General features: G+C 40.2%; 1 protein-coding gene across 1 annotated transcript; it reads right to left on the bottom strand.

Annotated features, from left to right (window-relative positions):
• Positions 1 to 117: 117 nt before the first annotated feature.
• On the bottom strand, positions 118 to 8,989 carry LOC140154906 (ferroptosis suppressor protein 1-like). Its single transcript, XM_072177567.1, has 7 exons — positions 8,805 to 8,989; positions 7,591 to 7,799; positions 5,398 to 5,639; positions 4,321 to 4,528; positions 3,360 to 3,509; positions 2,533 to 2,736; positions 118 to 2,004 (listed from the first exon to the last, which is right to left on the bottom strand). Exons 1-7 carry the CDS (start codon positions 8,834 to 8,836, stop codon positions 1,850 to 1,852), a joined length of 1,200 nt encoding a protein of 399 aa, XP_072033668.1. The 5' UTR covers positions 8,837 to 8,989; the 3' UTR covers positions 118 to 1,849.
• Between the last annotated feature and the right edge of the window lie 6,694 nt (positions 8,990 to 15,683).

Genomic DNA, 15,683 nt, shown 5'->3' with positions numbered 1-15,683 from the left:
TCAAGTACAGGATTTTTAGAGAACACAGTCACTATTGCGAGCAAGGAGGGGGGAAATGACGACAGGATAGGGGGAAACAATTGGTGACAACTAAACAATAATAAAATGAAAATTGAATTAAATATTTGATAGTTTATTATATTATGTCATCTCTCTATTAATGTATAAAATGGTGAAATTCATTCTTATCACTCACTCCAACAAAGAGTGAAATGTCAATCTTTTACAAGTGAATTTAGAGTGAAATTTCACTTTTTTAAATGACATTTCTTTCACTAGTAAAAGAGTAAAATTGTACTCATGGAGTTATCACTGTACGGTCGTTTCTGTACGAACGTACAGAAAGAGTGAATCCACAAAGAGTGAATTTTACTCTTTTACATTAGGAGATAAGATGAACTATAATCATATTATGTATAATATCAACATGATCAAGATTGAATAAAATGTCAATTACCTGATGGAGTATAAAAACTCGGCATAATTATTTCACGTTTAACACGTTAGTCGCTAGCATCCACTAAATTACGAAAACCGAGAGCGGACCCCCGACCCGACAAAATTTCACCCGACAGCGCCACAAGCCGACCATTTCATATTTGGAGCTGATACAGTCCCTACATACGACGAGGACCTTAGTCACAGACCATCAACTAAGTCTCCGAACTCAAGTGGTGCGGTTCGTGGACTTGCGTGGACTAATCGTCGGACTATCGGCTAGACCCTCCCTCGGGTCCGTGGAGAACGACTGGTAATGTAGATTACATAGCATTAAAAATCAACCCAATACACGGACCCTCCCAGTCTGTAGGCAATTTGACTTCCAGCTCCCACAAACTGCTGGAAGTTCACTTTTACGGATTTGGAGTCACGCAATCTTTCTATATACCACGTCCATGTTTTCACTACATTAACGTTTGTGTAAGCGACTAAACAACGATATAGTATCCGACCAATCAACGCAGCTTGGCAGCGCGGGGATATTTGAAAAGGCTTCCCTAGCTAAATAATGTGCAAACATTTGCAAACCGCACGCGATAATGTACGCAATATGGACAATAGGCCTAAGTCCGAGTCGAGTGGTTGCCTTTTATTATTGCGCGTACCATGGGTCTATCAGACGCGTGCCACTTGAGCTCAATACCTTTCAGTTGTTGACAAGTGTCCCATCCGATCTTGCGTCACATCCCGCGGCATAGCTTTGTGCTACCATATTTGAATTGAAACTGGGGCGGGGCTTTCGTAATTGACATCGGAATCACCGTGCTTCGTTGAACGAATATTTGGAAGTGAGATCTCTAACAGATTGGACCAGTCTCGGAATCAGCGCTCAATGGACTTTCGCGTTCACTTATAATACGAGTATATTTCTATATTGCTGCATGGTTGACTGTGGTGGGTGTAATTAGTGGCGTCGATTTGTGGATGAAGAGGAATGGGTTTTGGCATTGAAGAAAATAAGGGGGGGGGGAGTTGGCATTTTTTTTCATAGGGCATTACGTAATTATTTATTGTTACATTATCCAGAGGTGGAACCGAACCGAGACTGGGGCCAGTCTAACTATCGGCCTGATTATACACTGTGTATACTAAGTTACCCCATCAGTAAAGCGATACGAGTCTGTTTTGAAATTATCCTGGCCAATTTGTCCCGGCTTAGAGAACTGACCACTGACTGCAAACAGTCCATATCTAAAAGAAGGCTGATGATGGTACGGCGCCTGTATGGAGCTTCGTCCTCGAGTGATGCTATATAGTTGGTATACAGTTTTGTAAGGCGCAATTATCTCAGACATGATCATAGCGCGTCTGTCTACTTTACCGTGACTTCTTTTTCCTTCGCTCTCACTTATTTAGGCATTGTTTGCTTCATACTGGCCCAATATCTTTGTGTAAATAAGCCTTGTCCTTTCAACTTTCTAGAAATGAAATCTCCTACCACCCATGTCTTCATCTGAGTTACTCCGGCATTACGACCGATTGGTACACACATCATGACACCCACTGAAATCAAACAAACAAAATATTGGTATTCATCCTTAACTTTGCAATTGGCAATGTCTTATAAAACCTGGCCGAAAATAATCATGATATACAAAGTCTTGTAATTATAGCATTCGATCATTCTTAAAACAAACTTAAAATAGTGGCAAATGAATGCACTTTCCCTTTACAGAATTCTAAAAACAAAAAATACTGTCAACATTTCTCCTGTTCGAATATCAAAAGAACAAACGGGGAACAATTACCGAATGCTCCCAAAACGGTTATGCCGATGTACGCTTATTCTTCGTGTAATCAAAGTTACAAACGCTATAGTGTATTTATAGTGCAGGTGGTTTAATACCTGAAAAAGTAAACGTTCCTCTTGAAGAATGTCCTCCTAAGAAAACATTGATGTAGCTTATAATCTCAACGAGCACTTGAGCAGAATGCGATACAATTTGGAAAGTGCGTGTCTGAAGGCCTACATGTATAGGTGGATGGGGTCTGTCTGTGTGTCTTTCACTATATTTATTTCTATATACGTACTCGGTTTATACGGTTTAAGCGCCTTTCCTTCCACGTCAGCTTGTATGTTATCTGCAACAAGTTTAGCATGCATCCCTGCCTTGAAGGCCATTTTTGCCTGTTCATCTGCCGTACTACAGTCCCCTATCGCATACACATCAGTGGTACCGCATACACGTAGGTTCTTATCTACTTTGAGACAACCTATATTATCCATTTTGTCAGCTGTGAAAATATTAAGAAATATATAGAAAGGAATTGGCGCATGGTATTTAAATGTTGCTCACCAATAACATTAGTCGCACCAGAAACGCTAGCGGTGACCAGCGGCAAGTCGATATAAAGCGACAGATCGCTAGGAGTATGTATTCAAGTCAACTCAGGAGCGGCGCCGCTCTGACGTACGAGAACCAGAAACGATTTTGGCGGTGTTGAGCGGCAACATTGGCTTTCATAATCATGCCGCTTCGCTTGCAGAAAATAAGCCTACAAGCGGCATAATAAGCGGTGTAATTAACGGTGTAACGCTTCATCATGCCGCATGCACTTTTCTGCAAGCGGAGCATGCCTATGAAAGCCAATGTTGCCGCTCAGCATCGCCAAAATATCGTATCATGTTCTCATACGTCAGAGCGGCACCGCCTCTAGTTGACTTGAATTGAACCCTAGCGATGCTGCCGCTTTGGGCAAAGCGGTAGAGTGATCGATATAGCTGGTCACCGCTAGCGTTTCTGGTGCGACTGCGCAGTGAAGCAAAATCGTCGTCAGAGCGACAAAGAGGGCAAACGGCAGGAAAGTATGCAAATATCATTCAACAACAAAAAATGCCAAAACTGCATGCTCCTTACCAAATGTGCTTGAATACGCCGACGTGTTGGTCTTCATTCCCGTGCAGACGAACACCAAGTCAGCGGTTACCGTGTTCCCCTTATCGGTTTTAACTCTGCACTGTCGTAGTTCACCGTTTTCTATTTCATTCAGATTGGTCACTCTTTGATCTGAAAATAAGTGCCACATATCAGTGAATATAATATTATAGTAGGTATTAGATTAGTATAAAAGACAACAATTATGACGGTAGGGTATATGAATCGTGCCAATAAACCAAGATATTCCAACAGAAATTAAGGATGGTCGAGCTAAAACCGCAAGTGATTGGCAAGTTAAAAAAAAAAGATTGTGGAGAAGAGAACATGTTATATCGTTGTGGTGTAGCTCGGTATGACTGGTATCTTCATAATATCTACTGACGCATCACGTACTCTCTAAATGTAAAAGAGTGAATTTCCACTCTTTCAAGGAGTTGTACAAAGGACAACCCATTCTAAAATGAGAGAAAGTACGTTTTCTTTAGGCAATACCCACTCTTTTGAGAGTATACAGACTACTTTTTTCATTCCTTTTATGCTGAGCCTGTTGTCACATCAACTTTGCATTTGACTTTCATTTTGACAGAAATCAGATGAACTTTGAATGGATATTAGAGTGAATTTTTCCACTCAAAAAGGGGTTGTCCTCATTGTCACTCTCTCACTCTTTTTTTCCACTCATTCCACTCGGTTTACATTTAGAGAGTGTAATAGCTATCACCTCTTTGTATGACATTGGCCGCAGAGGTCGTAACAATTTTATCCCCATACTTTTTGCCATCATCGCTTTCCGCGCTGGGCGAATCGCTTAGGACACATCACGAGTTATATGCGGGGCGGTTTATAGTAATACGGTATTCATCATTATGCAGAAATCACAATGGTATAACGTAGTGCCTGAATGAAAAAACGAGTAAAGGCTATACTACTCAGTACAAACCCATAAGAACGTTCACTCCGTACTGCACCAATTTATCGTGAAGACTTTTGCGAAATTTGTCAGTAAGAGACGGCGCGTTATTGATCAGGCCTGTTCGGGAGTGAATCAATGTAACCTTTTTGCCTTTCATATCTGCTACTATTTCACCACTAAGTTCAATACCGGCTGGTCCGCCACCAATGATAACGATATCTCTGGCAGCTTGAATCTGTAACAAAAACATGCAGAAAAAGTAAAGATAATAGTAACCAAACTTGGTCAGGTAATAACACCACGACCGTGGGTGATTATGCTCGTTGATAACCTGCATTTTTCGTATATAGGCCATTGGAGATTTTTATTGTCAATTCCCTGATTGGCAGTTCACATGGTTTGATTTCCATATAACCCAGTAGCGTAACCACCGGGTGTGGGGTGGGGGGTTGCAAGGGGAAGAGTGCAAACATCTGGAGTGCAAAGGAAAGATAAGGGTAAAGGAACCCCTTTTCCACCAAAATTCACCCCGATCATGGGCCGCACATCGTTCTAATAAAGGCTTGTTTGGAAGCTCGAAGACCCGGCTCGAAGCCGGTATATGCATTGTATGATGCAACTGCAATTTTTTCGTCTGTGCCCCCGACATTTTATTTTGCCCCCCCTCCCCTAACCATGAAAGCTGGCTACGCCCCTGCTCTATCCTTAGCTTCACGTATCGTTCAAGGACTACCATGATAACAAGACTGCAAAGGGATATAGTACCCACTGTAATCGAATCTTTGTGACCGCTATAGTGTTCCTCAAGGGTCAATCCGGGACCCTATTTTTCTGATCTTTCTAAGTATCTCACCAAGTGTGTTCGATATAATCTTGCCATATTTGCACATAATGTCAAGTGCTCGGATAAATCTAATACTTCCCAACTACAGTAGTCTAACATCAATGCATTCAAATGGATGGAACATAAAGTGGGACACAGTTAAAAGGTTTCGTTATCACTCACTGCCACGACACCACTCACCTCTATCATTTCGGAAGAGTTATTAAGCATATTAAATCAGACAGATGGCATGTGCAATCCTTTAGTACAGTAAAACTTACCTTATCTACTACGTTGTCATACATCTTGATGGTCCGTGGGACATCTTTGTGGATAACCAGATCGAGTTTGCCTGGGAAGTAGCCTGTTGTTCCCGTAGCCAGGACTAAATAGTCGTAAGGCACTTCTTCTCCTCCTTCTAGAACAACTTTTTTGGAGGCTGCGTCGGTTTTTATCACTGTGCCCTGTTTGAAATGGTCTCCGTATGTTGGTTTGTACGGAATGAAGGTGTTTGCTGCATAACCTGGTATATGACAAAAAACACGACGGTATTATGCTGTCGTTGAAACTGAAATAATAAGTGACTATTTATATATTATTGTGAAAAACATAATGCAGATTTTCTAGTATGTCGTGAGTCGTCGTGACATGCCTAATATGAAAGATATTTTCGGACAAACTGAAAATTGACTCTCCTTAAACCCGGACCCCCAACATGACAATTTTTTATGCATACTTTAAACATTTGACTGTGAAACCACAATCCTGGAGGAAATTTGTTGCCACCCACACCAGCACGTTCTGGTGTTAAGGGGACTCGATCTTTTGTGCGTAATTATAGAGGGCCAGGGGATTCACTCTATCATTTAAAAAATTATTTGAAGAAGTTAAAGAGCCCTAAGAATAAAAAAACTGTAGTGTAATGCACGCCAGACACAATTTCTTTATATGACAAAAATTAATTTTGTAATCGATCAAAAACAAACGTTTTATATCAATTTTAAATTTAGCCTGAATCGGTAAATATGGTACCTCTCGCCCTTTTTTAGGTCAAGGCTGTTTTTACCATTATGCAGCGAACCATTGTTGAAGCTATTTCACATACATGTACAAAGCATTCTAGAGAAAGAATGAGGCCATATACTGTTTAAATATCTTTTGTTGATTTCGAATGATAATGTCATGAAGTCGTAAATTTTAAGGTCACATTCCTAAAACCAAAACAAAACATTGCGACGCAGATATTTCCCGACTTACGCAATTTCATCATCACATCAGTGTCTTTATTATTTGTTTGAAACCTTTCCCAAACGTTCGTGCTCTTTATACATAAAACGGCTAATCTATCTTTACAAAACGCGTCTTTTTTTAGTAAACAAAAGGCTAAAGATGGCATTATGAGATTTATCATTTATCATTACACTCCGACACTCAACTGCCACCGTGGACGAGCGGTAAAGCGCTAGACGCGTAATCAAAGGAAGTTCCGAATCGCTGGTTCGAATCCCAACGAAGCCTGTGGAAACTTTTTTTTCTTCAAAATTCATGATCGCATTCCGAAATGAGTCACTTGTCGGTAAATCATGTATCGTATCCTTAAAAGCACGCAATCGGAGCTAATATGATAATTCCGCATTATCTTTGTATAATAGTTGCAAATGCCCATTCAGTTTACACTCTCCTCTTCCCCTATGATCCCCCATTTTTCAATGTTGGGAGACCGTAATGTAGAAATGATGACGATTTTGTCCACATCAACATTGCAATAGGGGAGCGGGGAAAGACTTTGGCCAATTAACGCTCTGGTGTGGCAATATTATTCGCCAGGATTGTCTGAGCCAAATGCAAAATATTGCATCTAAATTTCGTTTTTGTCTCATAACTCAAAAACGGAATGTCGTATGAGCTTCATATTGCATACGATTTGGGAGTAGATAATATCCTTCTGCATTATAATAAAATAGCACCCCATGGCTCATAAAATTGCACAGAACCTTAGCTAGTACAATTCCTGCGTACATTCCTCATACTATATACTTTTTGTCTACATAATGCTCTGCTTGCTCTATGATGAAAGTATTCCTTAGGACCAATCAAAGTGAACTGACATTTGCCAATTTACCTGTGAGGCCAATAACTTGTATAGTGAAACTCCTAGATAACCTCCTCCTACTATAACTGATAATGAAAACGCGTAAAAAGGGTAGTTTTTCGTGGATAAGCACGATACGCGCGTACTGTGTTTAGGGTGTCAAAAACGTGAAATATTGGAAAAAAGGGTAGCAAAATTGCAATTGCTAATACGCGGAAATGAAATTTAGGGTATGAAATTAGATGCAAGAAATAAAATCCTTGTTTAGGGTATTGTTTTAGCCAAGGGTTAAATCCTTGTTTAGGGTGCTTTTCAAAAGTTGATTATCGCGGATGGTGTACAGGCCACAATGGGAGTGACCCCCGACCAGTATGTAACTAACCTTTTTCTACACATGCTCTGAGTGCACCTAGATTATGATGGAAGCATTCCTTGGGATCAATCAGAGTGAACTGACATTTGCCTTTGAGACCATTTGCTAGTGCAATTCCTGCATACCCTCCTCCGACTATGACAACGTGCTTGGTAGCAAACGTTTTGGTACCCTCAGGAGATGCGCAATAAGCTACAACACTGAATGTATTGAAGGTTCTTGGATGAGTCAGATAATGAAAATGAGAATGAGATGTAAGATAAACCACTTTTATGTTCAGCCGGTCTTTGAAACTGTTATGATCAGTGTTCGAATTAAGGAAAAATAAATGGTTGATCAAACTTGTAAAAGAAAATCGCTTTTTTCTGCGTGTCTCCTTTATTCTTTGCGACGACGAACCTGGTGAAAAATTATGTTTGTTGTCACGAACTTTTTATAAGCCGACAGACAATTAAATGTTATGAAAACGTTTTGACCAAAAAGTGTTTGTAACATTATAAAAACATTTTTATGTTTGCTGGAGGATATCATGAATAAAATAATTCTATAAATGAACAGAAAGACCCGCTGAAAGCAGCAAAGTGTATTGAACAAAAAGAGGGTTTAAAATGGACAGGCCCGTACGCCCCCCCCCCCCCCCAAATTGGCAAAAGTATACAAAAAGTCCCAAAAAATACAATTTGCGAGCGTAGCGAGGAAAAAAATCAGGTTTTTTTATGCTTTTTTGGTCAAAAAGGTCTAAGACTGGGTTATTGGGTGGTATATTTGCAAAAAGAATAGGTGCATAGCCTAATTTATATTAACGCATGCCAAAATATGCGAGTGCAATTTCTACGGTTCGGATATTTTACCCAGGCTCACGAGACATATATTTAAATTGTAGCTTATTGCACGCAGCCTTTATTGCACATACCACCCGAAAACTAAATGAACCGACACATAATTGCATGTAGGCCTACATGCATGGAATTACTCATTCTTTTTGCCCTTGAACTTGAATAAATATCGCTATGTTACATTTATTACATTGCCGTGCATGATGAATGTATGATCACCGTCCGTGACCTTCAATTTCACATAGGCCTATACATAACCACGGTTCAATATCTATATATATACTAGTGTATATATATAATATATATAGATATATCATACTAGTATATATACACAAATAACGAATGAAAGAAAATTATTGAATACATATAAATATCAATGTATCTTACCCTGACATAAGTGCTCGAAAGAGATGCGCCATTTTTGCTATTTAAATATCTCTATTAACTCCAGTCCAGGTCTGTAACTGACAATACAGTGTATATTAGACGGTCTGTCGCAATAGTTTGGTCCAAATTTTATTGCAAAAATGACAGTTTAAACCGCGTCTTGTCTGCTTCAAAGTGAAGCAATCCAATTTTCACGATTTGTATTTTCACAGCTCACCGTGACGTTATCCGTTAGAATCAAAAATGAATAGTGAATACCAGCGAAAATTAGAGAATTGTCAAAGGTTGATTTGTTGTTTACATTAATCATGGAAGTACGAGTTTACAAATGAAGTGCATGGTCAATTACTTTAGCTTCATTTTTTCCGGTAACATTTAAAATAAGTTAAATGTTATTCAGGAATCTATTTTTGTCTAATTTTGATGGCTTTATTATTATACAAATATATACTGCCATGAGAGGTTCTGGTTAAAACTATGGGCCCAAGGTGAGATCAATAGTACTATTTTCCTGAGGGGCGCAGCCCCGAAGGAAAATAGTATTAATTGATCTCAACGAGGGACCATAGTTTTAACCAGAACTTCGAATAAAGGCAGTATATATTTGTTTTATATACTTCATTAATATGTTCTTTGTTCATTGATTTGTTAAAAGAAAATTATTTGACGTTTTGACTCTCCCGCTTCTATCCTGAGTGAACAGCACGGCTAATTTAAGCACAACCTACCCTTCAACAAATCGAATAGCCTAAAATCGGGCTAACCAATTACAGCAGCGCGAAATGACGCCATGGCAGTTTCGCGTGCGTGAACTGTTCCGTCGCATCGAATGCGCGCACGCGGAAGGCATGGTCAAAAGTACTATTTACGGCTTGGAGGTACTATTTACGGCTCATCCGGGACATTGAAAATACTATTTACGGCTTAGAGGTACTATTTACGGATAGGATTACTGATGGTAGAACTATTTTTGGTCATGTGATCCACTTTTAACCAATCAATGAACAAGAATATATTAATGAAGTATATAATATTTATTATTATCATTAGTATTTGGAACCCGATTTGGAATTAAAAATACAATTTTAATTTTGCTCATTTCATTCAATGCTTCACATATTACCATATACAAAGCTCACCTGTCTGCACGAAAATACGTACATGACCTATTATTAATTTACGTTTTCTTTATGTAATTAGTTACGCATTGTCGCGGTTAGTTTGAACTTGGACCGATTGTGACCTACTTTCAGACCATGAACACATACTGAGATAGGCTGACATGAAGCCAGGAAAAAATACTGGACTAGCTGGATATATTATTATCAACAGGGAAAAAACTAAGTTGATGTGACAATAATAATGATAAACATTTATTGTTTTGATCCGTGTATCTAACGATGTAAAATCACAATAAATTTCATGATCGTAATTCTGTTTCATCTGGTTCATTTCGTGTTAGCCATCCTTTCCCGTTCCTTATTCCTCCTCCTTCTTTGGTTGTAACTTTAATCCTGCTTCTCTTCAGTCGGTCAGTCCATCAAATACTTGTTTAAAATGATACAAATGCTCTTCAAAACTTCTACCTACTAAAGATAATTACATCGTCTAAGTAACATAATACAATTTCCAATTCAACCCACGCAATACTTTTAGTGCATTGCTCTCTGGAAAGTTGCTGGAGCATTATGAAGACCAAATGGAAGAACATTGAATTCATACAGACCGTCGGTGATAAATGCGCTTTAGGCTTAGATTGTTCCTCAAGGCCTATTTGCCAGTAGCCAGAGGCTAAGTCCAAGGTTGTAAAGTATTTTGGTTCGTTAGACCCCAAACTGTCTAAAGCATCATGTATATGAGCTAAGGGCAGTTCTGGATCTGGATCTGGATATTGTTGAGTCGGCAGCTTCAACTAGTAAAAGTCGTACTATCGCCAACTTTGGTGGAAATACTTAGGTCAGGTCGAATGTGCGCGCGAATAATGTGAGAGTGTGCGAAAAAAAAATTATTTTGCGAGCCGCCTCTTGAAACTGGGTAGTGTCGGTGCTGTCGTGATGTCTTCCGTCAGGGTGTTCCAGTCAGTAGTCGTGCGTGGGAAGTAGGAGTATTTATAAACATCCTTGGTTGCGTTGCCCCTTTGTAGTTTGGTTCTTGAGTATGTCATTGTCCTGGTGTCGTTACAGTCTGTGAGGTATGTGTCTCGGTCGATGCCCACAAGTCAATTCTGTATCTTGAACATCATGGCTAGGCGTGCTTTTCTACGCCTTTCTTGCAGCGAGTCCCACTCCAAAGTGTTCAGCATACTGGTTACGCTGCTATCTCTCTTGTAGTTGTTCATGGTGAATCTAGCTGCTCTTCTCTGTATGCTTTCGACCTACTTGGGTGTGGGGGTGCATGCACATGAATGATTCCAAAGTCGGTCTTATGAGCGTTGTGTAGGCTGTGGCTTTGATTTCCTGAGTGGTGAACCAGAGGTTTCTCTTGACAAAACCAAGCGTTCTGTTTGCCTTGGCTGTGATTTGATTTATGTGTGAAGTCCATTTCATGTTACTGTCTAGTTGAACTCCTAGGTATGGATGGTCATTTACTTCTTCAAGTTCCTCTCCACAGAAGTTGAACTTTGGCTTCGGGGGATTTCTTTTGAAAGTGATTTGCATGACTTTACATTTCACTGAGTTGAACTTCATCTTCCATTGGTCTTGCCAGTCTTCAAGTCGGTTCAGATCTTCTTGAAGAGCGAGAAGTTCATCTTCGGTGTTACCAAACGTGTATAATACGCAGTCATCTGCGAACAACCGTTCATGGTTCTCAACTCTCCACGGTAGATCGTTTTTGACGCGGTTCTAACCCGGGGGTTCTAAACTGTTTGATTTCATGAAATCGATACAAATTTGCCAAGTATTTGTCCCTACTTTAGGTATCATGCAAACGGGAAAACTCCAAGGGCTAGTTGATTCTCGAATAATTCTCTGATTTAACATTACATCAAATGTAATTGCCTTCTAACTACTGCTTGAATATGAGGTGCATGTTTTTAAGACCGGGAACGAACTGTTTTTACTATCCTCTACCGTGTGATAGACGACAGGCACGTCCAGTTTAGTGGATACCGGCAGTATTACGCATTACGCTTAAAACTCGCTACTCACTCGCAGCTAGTGCGCACCTCGACAAGCTTGTTGCGTAACGATGCAGACCATATCCTCTACCGTTTGATAGCCTATACGACATGCAGTAACTAATGAAATTCAGCGCTTACAAGCTAGACCACTCCCACTGACTAAAAATCCAGAATAATCGCCAAGTGGCCCATCCTCTACTTGGAAAATGTCATAAAATAATCTTATCGAGAGGCATTTGTTTGGCACGTCGTTGGAAACTTATTGACCGCCCTCGTACATTAAGTAATTGCATTATGTACAAAAGCAGTTCATCGTAAAACTTAAAGACTTCCTGTGTACTCTTCTATTGCAGATCCAGCAATGTGCACTTCCCGTTTCTTAGGTGCTCTCTGTTAGGGATGAAATCAAATGATTCGACTGGCGATCGACCGCCGGTTCCGTCCAATTGGAGCCGGTTTCTTTTGTTCTAAACAATGGAACGCGATTCAACGACCGGTAACCGGCGGACAACCAGCGGTCACGTTTTGATTTCATCCCGTACAAGACTAGCAATGTGTACACACTTTCCACACCTTTGGTGCTCTTCTATTACAATACGTACTTCATCGTTTGCGGTACACTTAAAGACCCATTTAGTGATCTCAGCGCAAGTGTAAAAAAAATTAAAATTGTTTATAACTGTTTAAAAGTGAAGAATAAGTCATTCAAATTGTCATTTGGTATTTTTGAGATGACAAATTTGGCAAAAAAACGAAGAAAACAGCAGTACTGACGAAGTTGAAGCCCCACTCAAATACATGTAGCTAATTTAGATACTGTCAGTATCTAAATTACAGATTCGTGTAAAATGTCTTATTTTTGTATTAAATACACGGCTTTCGGCTGAACCACTCGCAGGCTATGTTAGCACATCTATGACAATGACAAGTACAAATGTACCAACATCTGAATTTTGATGATTTTTACGATCGTCCAGATGAGCAAATCACTGAAAGGGCCTTTAAGTCTTTTATACAGACAGCAATAGATTAAGGAACCAGTTATTATTACCCCTGTATATCATGTAGGCTATATCCTAAACAAAGATAGATATATCCGGCATGTTTAAGTTCGCACCACCTAAAATCACAAGAAATTTCATGAACATAATTCTGTTCCATCTGGTTCATTCTGTTTCATCTGTTCATTATTCCTCTACTTTGTGGGACTTCTCAGGTATCTCTCTGCCTTTCCCTTGAGTTATCATTATAACAATAACAAGTCTAGCAACGTGCACTTTCCATTTCTTGGGTGTTCTTCTATTACAAGTCTAGTAACGTGCACTTTCCACTTCTTGGGTGCACGTCTAATACAAGTCTAGCAACGTGCACTTTCCACTTCTTGGGTGCACGTCTAATACAAGTCTAGCAACGTGCACTTTCCACTTCTTGGGTGCACGTCTATTACAAATCCAGCAACGTGCACTTTCCACTTCTTGGATGTACTTCTATTACAAATCCAGCAACGTGCACTTTCCACTTCTTGTGTGCACTTCTATTACAAATCCAGCAACGTGCACCTTCCACTTCTTGGGTGCACTTCTATTACAAATCCAGCAACGTGCACTTTCCACTTCTTGGATGTACTTCTATTACAAATCCAGCAACGTGCACTTTCCACTTCTTGTGTGCACTTCTATTACAAATCCAGCAACGTGCACTTTCCACTTCTTGGGTGCACATAATTTCTATTACAAATCCAGCAACGCGCACTTTCCACTTCTTGGGTGCACTTCTATTACAAATTCAGCAACGTGCACTTTCCGCTCCTTGGGTGCACTTCTATTACAAATCCAGCAACGTGCACTTTCCACTTCTTGAGTGCACTTCTATTACAAATCCAGTATCGTGCACTTTCCACTTCTTGGGTGCACTTCTATTACAAATCAAGTATCGTGCACTTTCCACTTCTTGGGTACACTTCTATTACAAATCAAGCAACATGCACTTTCCACTTCTTGGGTGCACTTCTATTTCAAATCCAGCAATGCGCACTTTCCACTTCTTGTGGGCACTTCTATTACAAATCAAGCAACGTGACTTTCCATTTCTTGGGTGCGCTTCTATTACAAATCCAGCAACGTGCACTTTCCACTTCTTGTGTGCACTTCTATTACAAATCCAGCAACGTGCACTTTCCACTACTTAGGTGCACAAAATTACTATTACAAATCCAGCAACGCACACTTTCCACTTTTTGGGTGCACTTCTATTACAAATCCAGCAATGCGCACTTTCCACTTCTTGTAGGCACTTCTATTACAAATCAAGCAACGTGCACTTTCCATTTCTTGGGTGCACTTCTATTACAAATCCAGCAACGCGCACTTTCCACTTCTTGGGTGCACTTCTATTACAAATTCAGCAACGTGCACTTTCCACTCCTTGGGTGCACTTCTATTACAAATCAAGCAACGTGCACTTTCCACTTCTTGGGTGCACTTCTATTACTAATCAAGCAACGTGCACTTTCCACTTCTTGGGTACACTTCTATTACAAATCAAGCAACGTGCACTTTCCACTTCTTGGGTGCACTTCTATTTCAAATCCAGCAACGTGCACTTTCCACTTCTTGGGTGGACTTCTATTACAAATCAAGCAACGTGCACTTTCCATTTCTTGTGTGCACTTCTATTACAAATCTAGCAACGCGCACTTTCCACTTCTTGGGTGCACTTCTATTACAAATTTAGCAACGTGCACTTTCCACTTCTTGGGTGCACTTCTGTTACAAATCAAGCAACGTGCACTTTCCACTTCTTGGGTGCACTTCTATTACAAATCCAGCAACGCGCACTTTCCACTTCTTGGGTGCACTTCTATTACAAATTCAGCAACGTGCAGTTTCCACTTCTTGGGTGCACTTCACAAATTCAGCAACGTGCACTTTCCACTTCTTGGGTACACTTCTATTACAAATCCAGCAACGTGCACTTTCCACTTCTTGGGTGCACTTCTATTACAAATCAAGCAACGTGCACTTTCCACTTCTTGGGTGCACGTCTGTTACAAATCCAGCAACGCGCACTTTCCACTTCTTGTGTACACTTCTATTACAAATCCAGCAACGTGCACTTTCCACTTCTTGGGTGCACTTCTATTACAAATCAAGCAACGTGCACTTTCCACTTCTTGGGTGCACTTCTATTACAAATCAAGCAACGTGCACTTTCCACTTCTTGGGTGCACTTCTATTACAAATCCAGCAACGCGCACTTTCCACTTCTTGGGTGCACTTCTATTACAAATTCAGCAACGTGCAGTTTCCACTCCTTGGGTGCACGTCTATTACAAATCCAGCAACGCGCACTTTCCACTTCTTGTGTACACTTCTATTACAAATCCAGCAACGTGCACTTTCCACTTCTTGGGTGCACTTCTATTACAAATCCAGCAACGCGCACTTTCCACTTCTTGGGTGCACTTCTTTTACAAATTCAGCAACGTGCACTTTCTATTAAAATCTTGAAACGTGCAGTGTCCACTTCTTGGATGCACTTCTATAGAAGTTCTATATATCCAGTAACGTGCAGTGTCCACTTCTTGTGTGCTCTGCTATTAGGCCTACAAATCCAGCAATGCGCACTTTCCACTTCTTGTAGGCACTTCTATTACAAATCAAGCAACGTGCACTTTCCATTTCTTGGGTGCACTTCTATTACAAATCCAGCAACGCGCACTTTCCACTTCTTGGGTGCACTTCTATTACAAATTCAGC

This window comes from Amphiura filiformis, chromosome 6, assembly GCF_039555335.1.
Source record: "Amphiura filiformis chromosome 6, Afil_fr2py, whole genome shotgun sequence".
Lineage (NCBI taxonomy): Eukaryota > Metazoa > Echinodermata > Ophiuroidea > Amphilepidida > Amphiuridae > Amphiura > Amphiura filiformis.
The sequence above is the reverse complement of the archived record's forward strand: the minus strand, read 5'-3'. Positions and strand labels throughout refer to the sequence as shown.